Raw genomic sequence first — 14,823 nt, 5'->3', positions numbered from 1 at the left:
TTAATTCAATTCAGTCTTTCAGTCTTTGTCTTTTAATTATTTAATCTTTTTACATTAATATAATTACTTAAATATTTGGGCTAATATTTTTACATTAATATAATTACTTAAATATTTGTACCACCTTACTGTTTGTTTGCTGTTTGACTCACTTGCACTGTATTCTTTATTCTTTCCTTTTTTGCCTGATTATGTATTAATGAAAGATTTTTTGTTTTTTTATTCTAAGTTTCTCCACCTATTATTTAAATATTTAAACATTATTTTAGTATTTCTTTAGTGGTTACTCCAGAGACTATAACACAAATCCGTGATTAATTACTAAAGTATAATATAATCTAGCATTTTTACTACTTTGCAGACAATGCAATGATCTTAGAATACTTTGTCCATTTACCCCTTATTTTGCACTATTGTTGTCATGTGTTTTAATTCTATATATATGTTATAAACCACCCCATGAGACACTGTTATGAATTTTTTTTTTTTTTGAGACGAAGTCTCGCTCTGTCACCCAGGCTGGAGTGCAGTGGTGCCATCACAGCTCACTGCAGCCTCCACCTCCTGGGTTCAAATGATTCTCCTGCTTCAGCCTCCCAAGTAGCTGGGATTATAGGTGCCCACCACCACGCCTGGCTAATTTTTTGTATTTTTAGTAGAGATAGGATTTCACCATGTTGGCCAGGCTGGTCTTGAACACCTGACCTCAAGTGATCCACCTGCCTCGGCCTCCCAAAGTGCTGGGATTACAGGCGTGAGCCACCGCACCTGGCCTATTATGAACATAATTATACAGTTTATATTTAGATTTGCCCACATATTTACTCTTTTCTTTGTTCTTTATTTTACACGTAAGAGTATTCAGATTTTTAGTTCCTTTTTGTGTCTATTTTGGTAAGTTGGCTTTTTCTAGGAATTTATCCCTTTCATCCAAATGTTTAAATATGTTGAAATAAAGTTTTTCAAAATATTCTCTTGTGATATTTTAAATGACTATAAGATCTGTGATGATACTCCTTTTCACATTAACTAGTATTAGACATTTGTGCCTTCTTTTCTTTTTGCTTCATGCTTCCATTTGGGATCATTTTCCTTCTGTCTGAATAGCTATCTTCAAATTCTTCTTAGAGTATGCTGGAATTTTTTGGCTTTTGCCTGAATATGTTTTTATTTCACTTTTTTTTTTTTTTTTTTGAAACAGAGTCTTGCTCTGTTGCCCAGGCTAGAGTGCAGTGGCACAATCTCGGCTCACTGCAACCTCTGCTTCCTGGGTTCAAGCAATTCTCTTGCTTCAGCCTTCTGGGTAGCTGAGATTACAGGTATGTGCCACCATACCTGGCTAATTTTTGTATTTTTAGTAGAGATGAGATTTCACCATATTGGCCAGGCTGGTCTTGAACTCCTGACCTCAAGTAATCCACTTGCCTTGGCCTCCCAAAGTGCTATGATTACAGGCATGAGCCACCGTGCCCGACCTTTTTTTTTTGAGACCAAGTCTCACTTTGTCACTCAGGCTGGAATGCAGTGGCATGGTCTCAGCTCACTGCAGCCTCCACTTCCCAGGTTCAAGTGATTCTCATGCCTCAGCCTCCTGAGTAGCTAGGACTACAGGCATGTGCCTTCTTAGACCCATGGGCATTAAGCAATCATCTCAAAATGTTGAGCTAACATTATCCTGTTGGAAGAACTGGCTTTACAAATATTAGACAGGCAACAAGAACAAAGCTTAAAGATCATAATACAAAAAATAACCAGCAACAGTATCCTAAATTCAGTTTTGAACCAAGAGCCAAGCCTAAGGGCAATTAACTAAACAAATCAAAACTGGGAACTGGGGGAACTGGGGGAACTGGGAACTGGGTGAGAACTGTTCTAGCTATTGAGTAGCATTTTATGACTGGGTTGAATTAAAGCAAAGAGTGGCAACTCTAAAAGAGACTTTTAGTACAATTTGAACAAGTTAGGGATGTTGTCAAAGTTACCGACTAGGTGGCCTAAAGGATTTATTAGGTTCGGTTCTGCCAAGTTACTCATAGCAGTTACTGACTGTGAAATTTTGATTACAGCCATTACTCTGTTCAGTCAAAAAGGTAGGTATTACAAGGGGTAAGAGTCTCATTATGATATGAAGTCTTGCTTGGCGTCTTGGGAAAAGCTGTCTACAGCATGAAGTTGGCAATATTGCAGCTTGAATATCTCTGGTTATAGTGGTTATGGCACCAGCTGGCTTTGTTAACTCTCTGTGTGGCCCACCCATTAAGCGTAAACCTTGTCTTTTGAAATTTACACCAAATTATCTAGCCTCAGTTTACAGGTCTTTAGGAAAGCACGGTTCCTGCCCTTAGTAATTCAATGAGAGAAAACTGGATTGAAAGAACCAAGACAAATTTAGGATCCAGTCTAGTCTACAGGTAGATAATAAAAACTTGAAAACAATGCACAGGGCTACAATCTAATAACAGGTATATTTCCTTTGGAAACATAATTTTTCTCTTCAGTCATCCCAATTTCTACCAAAGACAATCAGAGTAAGGCAATTTTGTTTGTAAAATAAGTTTAGTCTCATCAGTTTTGGTCTGGTCATTTACATAAGTGCAGCAAAAATAGTAATTGATCACATAGGAATCTCAGATTTGACCTTTTTAACAAAATGTTGAGGCTAGGAAGACAAAGGCAGGCTTTGTATTTTATATATATGACATATATTCTATAAACAATTTTTAATATGACATCTTAGTCAAACTTTTGTTTGCTGGTATTTTGCTAAGAATTTTTACATCTATATTAATAAGGTGTATTTGTCTGTTTTTCTTTTTTGTAGTGTCTTTGTCTGGCTTTGGTATCAGGGTAATGCTGAGGTTTCCATTTCTTCTGTTTTTAGATGAGTTTGAGAAAGTTTTGGTGTTAGTTCTTCTTTAAATTTTAGGTGGAATTCACAGGTGAAAATATCTAGTTCCAGGCTTTTCTTGGGAGATTTTTGATTACTGATTCAATCTTTTTACTTGTTAGAGGCTTATTGAGATTATATATTTCTTCTTGAGTTAGTTTTGATCATTTGTCTGTCTTAGAAATTTGTCCATTTCTTTTAGATTATCTAATTTGTTGGCATACAATTGTTCACAATTTTCTCTGATAATTTTTAAACTCTGTAAGGTTGGTAGTAATGACCCACTTTCATTTTTTATTGTAGTAATTTGCATCTCTTCTCTTTTAGTCAGTCTAGCTAAATATTTAGTCTGCTCTATACAGAGAACCAACATCTGTTTTGTTGTTTCTCTCTATGGTTTATTTATTCTTTATTTATTTACCTTTACTGACTCCAATCATTATTATTTTCTTCCCTCTGCCAGCTTTGGGTTTAGTTTGTTCTTCTTTTTCTACTTTAAGGTTAGGTTAGATTATTGGTTTGAGATTTTCTTCTCTTTTAACGTAGGCATTTACAGCTATAAATATTCCTGACTACTGCTCTCATTGTATCCCTTAAGTTTTGGTACATTGTTTTTGTTTTCATTTCCTTAAAGTGTTTTCTAATTTCCCTTGAGATTCCTTCTTTGACCCATTTGTTGTTTAATAATGTGTTGCTTAATTTTCACATATTTGTGAATTTTCCAAATTTCTTTCTGTTACTGATTTCTAATTTCATACCATTGTGCTTGGAGAAGAGATTTTATAATGTTTTCAGTCTTCTTAAATTTACTGAGATTTGTTTTGTGGTCTAATATATAGTCTGTCCTGAAGGATGTTCCATGTGCAATAGAGAAGAATGTGTGTTTTGCTGTGCTCGGATCAAATGTTCTATATGTGTCTGTTAGTTCTAGTCGGTTTATAACGTTCTTCAAGTTTTCTATTTCCTTATTTGTCTTTTGTCTAGTTATCCTATCCATTATCAAAAGTGGGATGTTAAAGTATCTAACTATTACTGTAAAATTGCCTATTTCTTCCTTCAATTCTGTCAGGTTTTGCTTCATATATTTAGGGACTCTATTGTTACATGTGTATATGTTTGCAATTGTTATATTTCTAGATAGAGTAACTGTCTTCTTGATATATAATGTCCTCATTTGTCTCCCATAATAATTTTTTACTTAAAGTCTATTTTTGTCTGATATTAGTATAACCACTCCTGGGTTTTTTTTCCTTTAGGTTATTATTTGCTTGGAAGTTTGTTTTCAATCTTTCGTTTTAAACTTAGCTGTATGTTTGTTTGTTTAGAGATGGGGTATCACTATGTTGCCAAGGCTGGACTCAAATTCCGGGGCTCAAGAGAGCCTCCCACCTCAGCCTCCCAAGTAGCTGGAACTGCAGACACACGCTACTGCACGCAGCTTTAGTTGTATGTTTGAATCTAAAATGCATCTCGTGTGGGGAGCATGTAGTTGGGTTACAGTTGCGTTTCCATTCCGCTGATCTGAGTTTTGTTTAAGACTTTAATCCATTTATGTTTAAAGTAATTACTGACTAGGGAGGACTTCTGCTATCTTGCTGTTAGTTTTCTAGAAATCTTTCTGTTTTTCAGTTCCTCCATCATTACCTTTTGTATGTTTAATTGATTTTTTTACTGTATGGTTTTGAATTCCTTCTCATTTATTTTTCTGTATATTTTAGTTATTTTCTTTGTAGTTACCCTGGTGATTATAAGTAACATCTTAAATGTGTAACAATCTAGTTTGAATCAATACCAACTTAGCTTTAGTAGCATACAAAGTTCTCTGCTCCTGTACAGCTTCATTCCCACCTCTCTACTTTATGTTGACATTGTTATAAATAACATCTTTATCCATTATGTTTTATGTATTTGTCTTTTAAATCATACAGAAAAAAACAGAAAAGTTACAAACTGAAAAATATGACAAACTTCTTTTATGTTTACCTATGTAGTTACCTTTATCAGTGTTCTTTATTTCTTCATATAGCTTCAAGTTACTGTCTAGTATCTTTCCATTTCAACCTGGACTCATGGCATGTTTTGTGGTGCAGGCCTACTGAGAACAAACTCTCTTAGCTTTTGTTTATCTGGGAATGTCTTACTTTCTCCTTCATTTTTGAAGGATAACATTGCTCAATATAGAATTCTAGGCTGAGGCTGGGTGTGGTGGCTCATGCCTGTAATCCCAGCACTTTGGGAGGCCTAGGCAGGCAGATCTCTTGAGTCCAGGAGTTTGAGGCCAGCCTGGGCAACATGGTGATAACTTGTCTCTACAAAAAACCTGTCTCTACAAAACACCCAGCAGTAGTATCACATGCCTGTCATCATAGCTACTCAGGAAGCTGAGATGAGAGAATCATTGTGCCCTGGAGGTTGAGGCTGCAGTGAGCTGTGATCATGCTACTGCATTCCAGCCCAGATAACAGAATGAGACCCTGTCTCAAAAAAAAAAAAAAAAAAAAAATTCCAGGCTGACAAGGGTTTTTTTTTTTCTTGTTTCTCTTTCGGCACTTTGAATATGTCCTCCCACTGCCTTCTAGCAGCCATAATTTCTCATGAGTAATTGGCTATTAATCTTATTGAGGATTCCTTGAACTTGATGAGTTGCTTCTCCCATTTTTTCAAGATGTTTTGTCTTTTGATAATTTTATGATAATGTGGGTCAATGTAGATCTCCTTGAATTTATCCCATTTTGAATTTGGTAAGCTTTTTAGATATGTAGATTTATGTCTTTCATCAAATTTGGAGAGTTTTAGGCAATTATTTCTTCAAATATTCTTTCTGCTCCTTTCTCTCCTGTCCTTCTGAGATTCCTATTATGTGTCTTGGGTATATTTGATGCTGTCCCACAGGTATCTTAGGCTCTGTTAATTGTTCTTCATTCTTTTTTCTTTCTGCTCTTCAGACTAAATAATCTTAATTATCCTATCTTCAAGTTTGCTGACACTTTCTTCTGCCTGCTTAGATCTATCATTGAATTTTTATTTTAGTTATTTTACTTTTTAACTCTAGAATTTCTGATTGATTACTTTTCATAATTCTTGTCTCTTTATTGATATTTTTTATTTGGTGAGATATTGTTCTCCTGGTTTCCTTTAGTTGTTTTTCCATGGTTTCCTTTAGCGCTTTAAATATAGTTAAGTGGTTGAAGATGGCTGATTAGAAACAGCTCTGGTCTACAGCTCCCAGTGAGATCGACACAGAAGACAGATGATTTCTGCATTTCCAACTAAGGTAACTGGTACTCCTCATTGGGACTGGTTGGACAGTGGGTGCAGCCCACAGAGGACGAGCTGAAGCACGGCAGGGTGTTGCCTCACCCAGGAAGCACAAGGGGTCAAGGGATTTCCCTTTCCTAGCCAAGGGAAGCTGTGAGTGACTGGTAAGAGAAAGAAATTAAGGATATTCAATTAGGAAAAGAGGAAGTCAAATTGTCCCTGTTTGCAGATGACATGATTGTATATTTAGAAAACCCCATCATCTCAGCCCAAAATCTCCTTAAGCTGATAAGCAACTTCAGCAATATCTCAGGATACAAAATCAATGTGCAAAAATGACAAGCATTCCTATACACCAAGAACAGACAGAGAGCCAAATCATGAATGAACTCCCATTCACAATTACTACAAAGAGAATAAAATACCTAGGAATCCAGCTTACAAGGGATGTGAAGGACCTCTTCAAGGAGAACTACAAACCACTTCTCAATGAAATAAAAGAGGGCACAAACAAATGGAAGAACATTCCATGCTCATGGATAAGAAGAATCAATATCATGAAAATGGCCATACTACCCAAGATAATTTATAGATTCAGTACTATACCCATCAAGCTACCACTGACTTTCTTCACAGAATTGGAAAAAACTACTTTAAATTTCATATGGAACCAAAAAAGAGCCCGCATAGCCAAGACAATCCTAAGCAAAAAGAACAAAGTGGGAAACATCACACTACCTGACTTCAAACTACACTACAAGGCTACAGTAACCAAAACAGCATGGTACTGGTACCAAAACAGATATATAGACCAATGGAACATAACAGAGGCCTCAGAAATAACACCACACATCTGCAACCATCTGATCTTTGACAAACCTGACAAATACAAGCAATGGGGAAAGGATTCCCTATTGAATAAATGGTGCTGGGAAAACTGGCTAGCCATATGTAAAAAGCTGAAACTGGATCCCTTCCTTACACCTTATACAAAAATTAACTCAAGATGGACTAAAGACTTAAATGTAAGACCTAAAACCATAAAAACCCTAGAAGAAAACCTAGGCAATACCATTCAGGACATAGGCATGGGCAAAGATTTCATGACTAAAACATCAAAAGCAATGGCAACAAAAGCCAAAATAGATAAATGGGATCTAATTAAACTAAAGAGCTTCTGCACAGCAAAAGAAACTATCATCAGAGTGAACAGGCGACCTACAGAATGGGAGAAAAGTTTTGCAATCTATCCATCTGACAAACAGCCAATATCCAGAATCTACAAAGAACTTAAACAAATTTACAAGAAGAAACCAACCCCATCAAAAAGTGGGCAAAGGATATGAACAGACACTTCTCAAAAGAAGACATTTATGCAGCCAACAGACATATGAAAAAATGCTCATCATCACTGGTCATCAGAGAAATGCAAATCAAAATGACAGTGAGATACCATCTCACGCCAGTTAGAATGGTGATCATTAAAAAGTGAGGAAACAACAGATGCTGGAGAGGATGTGGAGAAATAGGAACGCTTTTACACTGTTGGTGGGATTGTAAATTAGTTCAACCATTGTGGAAGACAGTGTGGCAATTCCTCAAGGATCTAGAACTAGAAATACCATTTGACCCAGCAATCTGATTACTGGGTATATACCCGAAGGATTATAAATCACGCTACTATAAAGACACATGCACACATGTGTTTATTGCTGCACTATTCACAATAGCAAAGGCTTGGAACCAACCCAAATATCCATCAATAATAGACTGGATAAAGAAAATGTGGCACATATACACCATGGAATACTATGCAGCCATAAAAAAGGATGAGTTCATGTCCTTTGCAGGGACCTGGATGAAACTGGAAACCATCGTTCTCAGTAAAATATCACAAAGACAGAAAACCAAACACCACATGTTCTCGCTCATAAGTGGGAGTTGAACAATGAGAACCCATGGACATAGGGAGGGGAACATCACACACCAGGGCCTGTTGCGGGGTCAGAGGCTGGGGGAGGAATAGCGTTAGGAGAAATACCTAATGTAAATGATGAGTTGATGGGTGCAGCAAACCAACATGGCACATGTATACATATGTAACAAACTTGCACACTGTGCATATATACCCTAGAACTTAAAAGTATAATAATAATAAATATATATATAGTTAAGCTGTTGATCTAAAGTCTTTGTCTAGTAAGTCCAATATCTGGGTTTCCTTGGGAAGGGTTTCTAGTAATTTTTTTTCCTGTGAGTGGTCCATACTTTTTTGTTTCTTTGCATACCTCAGGTTTTTTGTTGTTGTTGTTGTTGTTGAAAACTGAACATTTTAAATATTAGAATGTGGTAACCCTGGAAATCAAATTTCCCCTTTTCCTTAAGATTTGTTGTTGCTGCTTGTTGTAATTTGTAGCTGTTTATTGTTTAGTTACTTTTCCAAACTATTTTTATAAAGACTGTACCATTTGTAATGTGTAGTCTCCATTCAGTTAGGTAAGTGGTCAGCTAGTGATTTGATAGAGATTATCTGGAGCCAAAACAAAAACAAAAACAAAACTCTTCCAGTCTTTGCAGACTGGCTCTGTGTTGAGACATTCATTCAATGCTTTTAGTCAGGCTGTTGACATCAAGGCTAATCTGCATTAGCCTTCACCTTCTACTTTCAAAAAGTCCAATGGTCAGCCAGAGATGAAAGCTTAGTGTGTTCTCGGGCCTTTTCAAAACATGGTTCCAAAGCTGGTATCTATATTTCCTGGTATGCATGTGAGCCTTTCAAAGCCTTATTCCCCCATATACCTCCTTCCCCAACCTCTTTCTTCCCAGGCTTTTTAGCCTACCTATCTGTGCCTCATCTGTTACACCTTGCACCAGGAGGCTGTGTCTGGTATCTTTGTCTTTAAATACACCTGACAGATGCTTCCCAGGAAGGGCTGCTCTAGCCCAGAGAAAGTTGCAAGGCAGACAAAACAAAGTCAAGCTCTGAGCTGATCCCTCAGGGAACCTCCAGACAGGCCAGCCCACAGAACCACAATTCCTTGAGAACAACGTTCATATTGTCCCCTCTGGTACTAGCAAGGTGCACCAGGAACAGGGGCTGTCATTCCATGGATGCTACTGAGCAGGGCTATGAGGGATGGCAGGGGAGTAAGCTAAAAATGCTACAATGCTCTCTTACCAAAATTTAGCAGTACCTTTCTTAATTAAGCATTCTTCTGGTTGTTGCAAGTTTTTTGATTAGATTCCAGAACCCTGGATAAAGTTGTTTCTGACAGTGTGTGCCAGCTTCATTGTTGATCTAGTCAACGGATGTGGTTTTTGAGTTCCAAAATTAGAGTAACCACCATTTTTGGTGGCTTCACTCCCCTCTTTTTATGAGTTTATTTTTAAATTTTTATTTTTATTTATTTTAGAGACAGGGTCTTGCTCTGTCTGCCAGGCTGGAGTGCAGTGGTGTGATCATGGCTCACTATAACCTCGAACTCCTGGGCTCCAGCATTCCTCCCACCTCGGCCTCCCAAGAAGCTGGGACCACAGGCATGTGCCACCATGGCTGGCTAATTTTTTAATTTTTAGTAGAGATGATGTCTTGCTATGTTGCCCAGCCTTGTCTAGAACTCCTGGCCTCAAGTGATCCTCCTGCCTCAGACTCCCAAAGTGCTGAGCTTACAGGTGTGAGCCACCACACCCAACCCTCCCTCCTTTATAATTTTTAAAACCTATATTCTTTTCTGTGAATTATTTGTTCACTACCTTTGTCCATATTTTATTGGGTTATTAACTTTTTCTAATTGATTTGTAGTATTTTACATAGTTGAGACATCGGCCACTGTTCTATGGTAGGGGTTTCAAATATGTTTCTTGGTTTGTCATTTGTCTTTCATCTTTGGTTATGATAGTTTTGGTTTTTTGCGTATGTGTATTTTTTTGCCACAGAGGGATTTTGGAGGCTTTTTTCTTTCATGTAGTTGACTTTATCAATCTTTTTCTAGTATGACTTCTGGATTTTTTAGTCATAATTATAAAAAGTCTTCCCTGCTCCAAAATTATAGAATAATTTCCCCATATTTTCTAATAGAAACGTTATGGCTTAATTGTCCCATGTTTAAACCTTTGATTATTTTGAACTTATCCCTGGATAAGTTATAATTAATAGACCCAGCCTCCCCCACCCCCTGCTCTGCCCCAGATATGCAGGTTCTTGAATAAGAGATATTCTTAACAAGTTTGTTCAGCAAGTACTTATCAGTATTAATACCCCCTGAGAAATAATGCTCATCTTGCATTGCTCTTGTTTCAGGATGTCCTGGTTTCTAATCTTAGCCCTTGCCACTTAATTACCATATGAACTTGGGCACCCATTCACCTGGTGGGAACCTTCTGTTTTCTGATCTGTAAATGGCAATAAGAGTTTCTGTCCTGCCTATTGCACAGAGTTGTTATAAAATTAACCAAGACAATGTCTATTCCAAGACTGTGATGCTGTAAAATGCTGAACATGCTACTGCCTTTCGTCATGTTTAGCATTTTACAGCATCCACAGTCTTGGAATAGACATTGATAAAGGTAGAATCACAGCAGCACTTTCTATTTGGATGGCGCTTATTCCCGTGTAAATACCACAACCCTCACAACAACCCAGTACAGTGTTTGGCACATAGTAGGGGCCCAGCAAATATTGGTTTGAATATTTATTGAATCTCTATTGAATCTTTACTATTTTTCAAATGCTACTGTTCTATTCCACTGAACAAAACACACCAAATTCATGTACTCATGGAACTTGCATTCTAGTAGGACAGAGAAGTGCAATAATAAAATTTAAAAGTAAAAGATGTGTTAGATAGCAAGCAATGCTAAGAAGAAAAATAAAACAGGGAAGGGAAAGAGTCTTGGGAGAAGAGGGATGAAATAGGTCACTCAGAAAATCTCATTAAGAAGGTAACATTTGGACAGAGCCTTGAGAGAGTGACATAATGGCTCTACGGAGGAACAGCAAAGGCCACTGTCCTCCAAGACTAAAGGACAAGTGGAGGCCAGTGTGGCTGAAGTGCAGTGAGCAAAGGCAGGAATGCTGGAGAGTAAGAGATGTAAGGAGGACGAAATGCAGGGGGCAGATTCTTGCAGCCTTGAAGCACATGGCAGGGACTTTGGCTTTTATTCTGTAAAAGGTAGAAAGCCACCAGAGGGTTTTGAAGAGAGTAGTGACATGACATGAGCTAGGTTTTAACAGGATCCCTTGGTCGGAGAACAGACTGAAGACAGGCCAGGGAAGAAAACACAGGACCCATTAGGAGGCATTTGCAGGCAGCCAGGCAAGAATGAAGGAGGCTTGGACCACATCCGTGGGGGTGGAGGGCAGGAAAAGTGGTCAGATTGTGGGTCTGTCTTGAGTGTAGAGAGGACAAGCTTGCTGACAGATTAGATGGGATGTGTTCGGTGTGAGAGAAAGGAGTTAAGGATGACACTAAAGCATTTTTTGACCAAATGGATGGGCAAAGGATTAACTTGTTACTCTCATTTGGCACCGTGGAAAGAGGCCCAGAGAGGTTGGGGACCTGTTCAAGGTGGTGCAGCACATTGGCAGCAAGGCCCAGACTAAAATCTGCCTGCAGCAGGGCCTTTGACCATCAGGAGCCAGGGGGCTCTGGGAACCACAGACCTCCACCACCTGCTGAGGGCCCCTGTGCACTGTGCTCGTCTTTGCAGAGGGAAGGCCCGCGAGGGGCGCAGCCCCACCAGGTGGGCAGCCTCGCCCTCAGACTGCCCGCTGGTGCTGCGGAAGCTCATGCTCGAGGAAGACGCCCGTGCTGGCTGCAAGTGCCTGGTGAAGGCGCCCCTGGTCTCTGACGTGGAGCTGGAGCACTTCCTGTTGGCGCCCCGAGACCCCAGCCAAGTGCTGGTGTTTGGGATCATCTCAAGCCAGAACTACACCAGCACTGGGCAGCTCCAGTGGCTGCTGAACACGCTCTACAACCACCAGCAGCGGGGCCGTGGCTCCCCCTGCATCCAGGTTGGTCTGGGCCCAGTGAGGAGGCCCTGGAGGCCAGGGGTAGGGGTAGTGGGGCAGTCCTAGAAGATCCCCACAGTGCTAGGACTGGCTGAGCACCTGCCTGAGGGGCCACCCTCCTTCAGCTCCTTTCTCCTTGGAGCCTTTGTGTGTATTCTCCTGTCTGCAGTGTCCTCCCTCCCCCTGCTTCTCTCCTTCCCACTCATCCTCTAGTTCCAGGGTGAATGTCACCACATAAGGGCCAGGCCCTCTTCTGACCCTTGAGACAAAATCAGGGCACTGTCCTTTCCTTCCAGTTTGTGACTGTTCGTTGGTGTGAATATTTAGAGCACGGGCAGTGCTCACCACTGAATCCTCAGGGCTCTGAAAATACTTGTAGACTGTCACAAGTACCCACTGTGTGCTGGGCATAGGCCGGGCCCTGGGCACCTAGCATGACTCAGATGCAAACCGGGCCCTAGAGGAGCTCCCAGTGTGGCAGCAACTCTAGCACCGCCAGTGAGGCCATGAGAGGACAGCTCTGGGTACACAGGAGCCTGGGAACATGTGCCTGCTGCCTCCTGGGGGTCCGGAGGGCCATCTAGGTTGAGTGGGTTTTTGGCAGGTGATTAAGGTTCCTAGAAGAGGCAGTGGCCTGTGCAAAGGGGGACAGGAGAGAAGAAGCACTGCTCAAGGTCCCAGCTGGTTGCGGCTGAGGTCTAAAGGGAGTCTTCGGGCCCATGGAACGCACTCCTGCCTACTCATCGCTGCAGTAGAGTCATTCCCACCTATCAGGCTTATGTAATCCTCCAAGCATGCAGTCATTCCCAGCAGCATTGGCACAGTTTGAAGGCTGGCCCCAACCCCAGACCAACTGGAACAAAGGATGGCACATGAGCACATGAGCTGGGTGTCCACGTGGTGACTTCCTTCAAGCCCTCTTTGCCCTCCTGTCTCCTAGAATCCACTGTCTTTGCCCATTTCCCATTTGCTGCCACAGAGTTCTGGGTTTTCATGTACACCAGGGTGGGGGCTCTGCATGGACACCCTCCTCCCAGGAGTGGCCCCTCCCTGACTCTAGCATGTCCACCCTCGGGTCTGTGCTCCAGACCTTCTGAGCAGACACCAAGAGCCCTTTAACCATCTCAGTCCAAGAGTGTAGACTCAGCCACAAGCCTTTTCACTCATCCCATACAGCAAAGCCGTGTTTGTTTTCCAGAGCCAACCTCCAATTTAGTTCAATCTGGTGAGCATGTATTGAGTTCCTTCTGTGTGTCTGTCCATGTAGAGACATAAAATTCCTGCCAACAGGGGAACTTAGAGTTGACTTTAGCTTATCATGGGGCTAGTCATTGTTCGCTAATAGTTGTCCCTAAGCAATTGGAGTGCTCAGGTGGTCGAGCCCAGCCATGGGCAGCATGAGTGAGGACAGGGCGTGGCCTGAGGCAGTTGAAGTTCATAAAGGAGTGGGCAGCAGGCCTGGAGGACAGACTTGGAAGCAGGTGTCAGATTAGAGTGTCTTTGGTGAATGCAGAAATGTTCCCAGACTTTCTCTTTCCCTGACAGCTAGAACACTGGGTGTGGTTCTGAGTTTCTTATTGTAGACTGAAAGGATAGCTGGAGGCACCTGGAAATAAAGGCAGATAAAATTGGAAGACAGCACGTTGGCTGTATTAATAGATCTGAGGCATCCAGAAAGAAGGAGGGGAGAGAGGCCAGCTTTCCTCTGAATTGCCCAGACCCTACCTTGAGGTATGGGTTCAGTTCAGGTCCTCTCCCTAGATATAGTGACTGGGAGGGTCCTGAGGGGCTTGCCAGCAGTGGGTAGGGAGTGGAGGAATTCTTTATGCTGTGTAAAGTAGACTCAAAAGCCTGGAAACAGGTCCACCCAATAACACAGTTCCCATCTTCAAACCTCTGCAGTGCTACCCCCAGGGCAATGGAGCAGTCACATTCTGTGGACCCCAGAGAGCCAGGCTAGTGGGCGTCGAATGTGGGGCAGCCATCTCGGAAATGGCCTTCTCCCCTAGCGGGCTCTAATCAGATCCAGGGGCATCCTCAAGGGACAGTCATGGGAGGTGTGCATGCAGGCCCAAGGGCCCCTGGAGCAGGAGGAGTTGGGGAGAGGGAGTTGTACAGGGCTCCAAGACTCAGGGGGAACCTGGCCTAGCTGAGAATATGGCAATCCAGGTACATCTTCTTGACATGGGGGTGACCAGTTCTCTTATTTCGCTCCTGGTAGTGCCGGTATGACTCCTACCGCCTGCTGCAGTATGACCTGGACAGCCCCCTGCAGGAGGACCCTCCCCTGATGGTGAAGAAGAACTCTGTGGTGCAGGGGATGATTCTGGTGAGCCAGCAGGGACTTGCCATCCACTGCCTGCCACCCCAGCCGCAGCCACCTCTGCCCCTGCAGAATCACACATGTGGGAGGAGGAGGAGAGAGGAGAAGAAGGGAGGGGCTGCAGAATTATCTCCCCACCCTGGCTGAGGCCCAGAGAGCAGAAAGACTGACCGAGAGTCACCCAGCACACGCAGCTGGCGCTGAAGCTCAGGACCCTATGTGTCCCCCATCCCAGGAGGCTGAAGGGACAGGTGACATTCAACCTAGCAAATCAAATTCGCTTCATCTGTTTTTAAATGGCTTTATCCTAAAAACAGTGCACTGTAAATACTTACATATGTTCGT

General features: G+C 41.5%; 1 protein-coding gene across 12 annotated transcripts in view; it reads left to right on the top strand.

The window, feature by feature from the left end:
• Positions 1 to 14,823, top strand: part of C21H3orf20 (chromosome 21 C3orf20 homolog) — a 95,159-nt gene that overhangs the window by 56,453 nt on the left and 23,883 nt on the right. For all 12 annotated transcript variants that reach the window (XM_063630260.1, XM_055259371.2, XM_063630261.1 and 9 more), the window contains 2 exons: positions 11,855 to 12,158; positions 14,377 to 14,484. In XM_063630260.1, the coding sequence (XP_063486330.1) occupies positions 11,855 to 12,158; positions 14,377 to 14,484 (412 nt within the window). The remainder of the gene's footprint in view (positions 1 to 11,854; positions 12,159 to 14,376; positions 14,485 to 14,823) is intronic.

Source organism: Symphalangus syndactylus, chromosome 21, assembly GCF_028878055.3.
Source record: "Symphalangus syndactylus isolate Jambi chromosome 21, NHGRI_mSymSyn1-v2.1_pri, whole genome shotgun sequence".
NCBI classification, from domain to species: Eukaryota; Metazoa; Chordata; class Mammalia; order Primates; family Hylobatidae; genus Symphalangus; species Symphalangus syndactylus.
Note: the sequence above shows the minus strand (reverse complement) of the source record. Positions and strands in the feature narration are given on the sequence as shown.